Source organism: Sporobolomyces salmoneus (assembly GCF_050403485.1).
Source record: "Sporobolomyces salmoneus JCM6883 DNA, S_salmoneus_JCM6883_v1_ctg156, whole genome shotgun sequence".
Classification (NCBI taxonomy): domain Eukaryota; kingdom Fungi; phylum Basidiomycota; class Microbotryomycetes; order Sporidiobolales; family Sporidiobolaceae; genus Sporobolomyces; species Sporobolomyces salmoneus.
Genome location: NW_027481007.1, coordinates 1 through 3,501, shown reverse-complemented (window position 1 = coordinate 3,501; position 3,501 = coordinate 1). Strand labels below are relative to the sequence as shown.

The 3,501-nt window shown below is 52.8% G+C and overlaps 1 protein-coding gene across 1 annotated transcript; it reads right to left on the bottom strand.

Moving 5' to 3' along the window:
* Positions 1-95: 95 nt before the first annotated feature.
* On the bottom strand, positions 96-1,792 carry JCM6883_003156 (uncharacterized protein; the record flags this gene model as incomplete). The annotated part of the gene is made up of 4 exons (XM_076635699.1): positions 96-448; positions 516-703; positions 766-896; positions 965-1,792. The coding sequence occupies 4 exons, from the start codon at positions 1,790-1,792 to the stop codon at positions 96-98; spliced, it is 1,500 nt and encodes a 499-aa protein (XP_076484318.1).
* Between the last annotated feature and the right edge of the window lie 1,709 nt (positions 1,793-3,501).

Below are 3,501 nucleotides of genomic sequence, written 5' to 3'. Positions count from 1 at the left end.
TTCCGATGAGACGAGTCCTTTCTGATCGACGCAGAGCATCGAGATCTTTCGGTTGGGGGTGAGCTAATTTGAGAGAGCGAATCGACGAGTATAAGTCAGCTTTCCGCGCGGCGAAGAAGAAAAACGAAGTCGCGATCGAAGAGGAACATACCGAGAAAGTCGAGGATCCAAGGGACATTGTAAATGAGCGAATCATCCTGAGCGAGGCCGGACCAGAAACTTCCGAGATCTTGAACGTGTTTCAGCCCTTCTGCCTCCTCAAAATGAAGGCGATACACGGTCATCCGTTCGGAAGATCCGAGTCTCGAAGCGGCGGAAGCTGAATCGGGCGCCAACGGTTTTGCCGTTGCGAGACCGCAAGAGTTGAAGTTTTCGCTCATTTGGACGTCGACCATTTCTCCTCCAGGAGCAACGACGAGACCTTCTGTGATATCCCAAGATACGTATTCTACCATCTCGACAAAGCTCGTCAGCCTACCGAGCCCTTCTGGCATGGAACGGAAAAAGAAACTGACGATCACCATCGCCAACGAAAACGAAACGGAGACGACCAGAGGTTCTTTCCTCGATGGTTTGCTGCCAGGACCGTTCCTCCGCGAGAAGTTCACTTGAGAGATCTCCGACGGGAAGAGCTAGTAAGCCGTGTCCTCCAGCTTCGAAAAACGGCATGATGATCGGAAAGAACGAGGTCCAGAACGCTTCGCTGCGAACCTCCGAGAGCGAGGTTAGTCGCTGAGACACCACCAAGCAGAGACTGAGACTCACCTCTCACAAGCACTCGTGAGGAAGAAGAAGCCGCCAGCAGCTAAATTGATGATGCGAACGAGGAAAGCGAGATGTGAAGTTGCCGTTCCAGGGAGTGGACGAATAACGATGCGAGTGGGCTGTTCGGCCGTCTAGCGAGGGCAACCAAAGTGTCAGCTTGCTACACTCGATATGGGCCAAGAGGGGGATTCGAACGCACGAAGATCGCGTGAAGTTGTCCTTTGCGATATCCAGTTCCCTCTCGTTTGACATTCTCCCTCACGATTTCGCCGAATCCGCCTTCTTGTCCCAATAGTCGCTCATAGTTGGTCTCGTCGGCTAGATAGGCCGCTGTTTGTTGACGGCGTTCATCGAGAATCACGAATTGTTCCACCGTCATAGTCTCGTCAAGATTTGCGACGAAGTCGCGCCATGCTAGCTGAGACTCGATGGGTAGCTGAGCGATCCCCGTCTCGATCTCTTCGAATGCCCTTCTGTGTGCCGTGGAAAGGTCATCTTCATCGTTGAGAGATTCGACCGGCGAATTATTTCGATCGACCTCTGAACTTTCTGGTAGCGTGTCAATGGGGGGAGGAATGTAGCGAACGAATGCATAGCTGTGAGTCGTGTATCGAGAGGGTAAAGTGAGGAAGGAGAAGTTGAGCTGACCTGATCGAGACGACGTCGACGACGGATCTTCTCTTTGCTCCTTTCGTTCAGACACTTCTCCTTCGAATCGACTATCGTCCGCAGAGCCTTCCTTCAATGAGCCCGCCTCTCTGAACAAGGCCTCACGTTGCGCTTCCCTCGAGTTCAAGTTCCCCCTCTCTTCCGACCTTTCGAATCCTTTCTCCGCCAATCGCTCCGATGCTTCAGTTTGTGCTGTATGAGAAGAAGAACGACCTCCCGATGGAAGCTTGTGCACCTGTGGCTCGTCGCTGTCTTCGGCTTGATCACTGTCGATACTGAAGTATTGTTCAATCGCAGCAAGATCGTCTTCGTCGCTAGACTGGTCTAGTAGGAGATGGAATTGATTCGGACTGGTCATCGTCGACGTAGGTGAGATGGTGGATCAGAACAGATGAAAGGACGATCTCGCAAACGAACGTTTTGACGAACGCTCGTTCCCGGTTCGTCTCCCCTTGTCATCCCCAACCTTACTCTCGCTCAATCTCCTAACATCGTACGCTAGTTAGACTTGCTCACATCGCTTGGCCTGCCTTCCGAGCTCGCCTGACGATTCTCGCTCGTTCTCAGCTCCTCCGCGACTTTCTCCGCCCCGTTCGCTCCCCCAACCGATATGTCCTCCTTCTCCAACGGAGAGGATTACCAATCAAAAGGTGTAGACGGAGAGGCGAGCGGGGCTGAAACCATGAAGTCACCTAGCGGAGAGGCTATTCTCGCGGCCACAATTGCGCTCGATGCGGGGTTGAAACCATTGTTGACGAAGTTCCTCAAGCTCTCTCCTCGAGCGCAGCAACGCGTGGTTGAGATGTGTAGGAGGAAGGAAGAGAAATGCAGGGAGAAGAATGTTGAGATCTCTGAGGAGGGGAGTTCGAAAAAGCGAGCGGGGTCTCTTCTGTACGGTCACCTTTCGTTGTTGTCCTTCTGTGAACGCTGACTTGTGACGATATTGATGGGTAGCGATTCGTCTGTAGCGTCCCCTACAAATAAGCGATTCGCAGGAGCAGCTCTTGACGACGACGACGACAAAAAGATTCGTCGAATCAGTGCGGCAGTCGTAGATGGGGACAACGAAGAAGGCAGAGCTACGGCGAACGACGAAGGACCGGAGAGTGAAGGCTCCGAAGCAGCTCAGTGAGTCAGATTCTTTGCGATTCGACCTCGTGTGCCAAATCTAACGAAATCTCGAGCAGCAGTGGATCTCCTTCACTCTCTCGCTCACCTTCCTCATCTTCGACCGTGTCTCTGGCACGTCCGGTAACTCGCGGCATCACCAGACGTTGTTGATGTCGGTCGAAGGAAGATTTACACGTAGTTCACCTCTTCTCCGACTTGCTGCACCCGACTGAAACACGAACTCGGCGGATCCAACGTCGAGAGCTATGATATTAGAGACCGAAGGGCTTTGAAGAACATAGGTGTGGACCCTCATAGGACGGCGAAACTGCCCACGACGCCAATCTGATCGACAGATCGAAAACTGCGAAGTGGACGACGCTACTGGCAACTCAAGGTAGGAGAGACGAAGAAGCGAAGATGGAAGCAGAATAAGAGAGGGCTGATCGTGAACGATAGGAGCAGTCAGCCCGGAGAGAAACAAAGGGCTCTCGACGCCATTAGACGAGGATCCCCGATTCATCCCTGTTCCCCTCGTTCGCCCATACTCCACGACATACTTGAGTAGTCAAATTCTTCCTCACAGTCCCGGTTTCGACGCTGCTTGGGGAAGTGCGGGATATCTTCAGCCCTTCGATTCAATTGTACGATTTCTCGTTCTCCGTGCTGCTGTCGATCTCAACCTCTTTACTCAATCTCTTCGCTTCCTCCTCTGATTTCAGCTTGCCTTGATAGCTCTTCAGTCTGTGTCTCTGGAATGTATCGCAGTCTCAGTCAAGCTCGACCCACTCTTGGATACGCGTGAGCACACGCGCGTGTGGCCGTGCGTGAGCGAACAGAGCTCCGGTCGTAGTCCGCGGTGAGGCCTAAGCGGGATTTGCTGAAAAAGCGAGGATCTCCTCTTCTCTCTCTCTTTCTTTCTTGTCTCCTTGTCTCCTTCTTCCCGTGAGTCCCTTA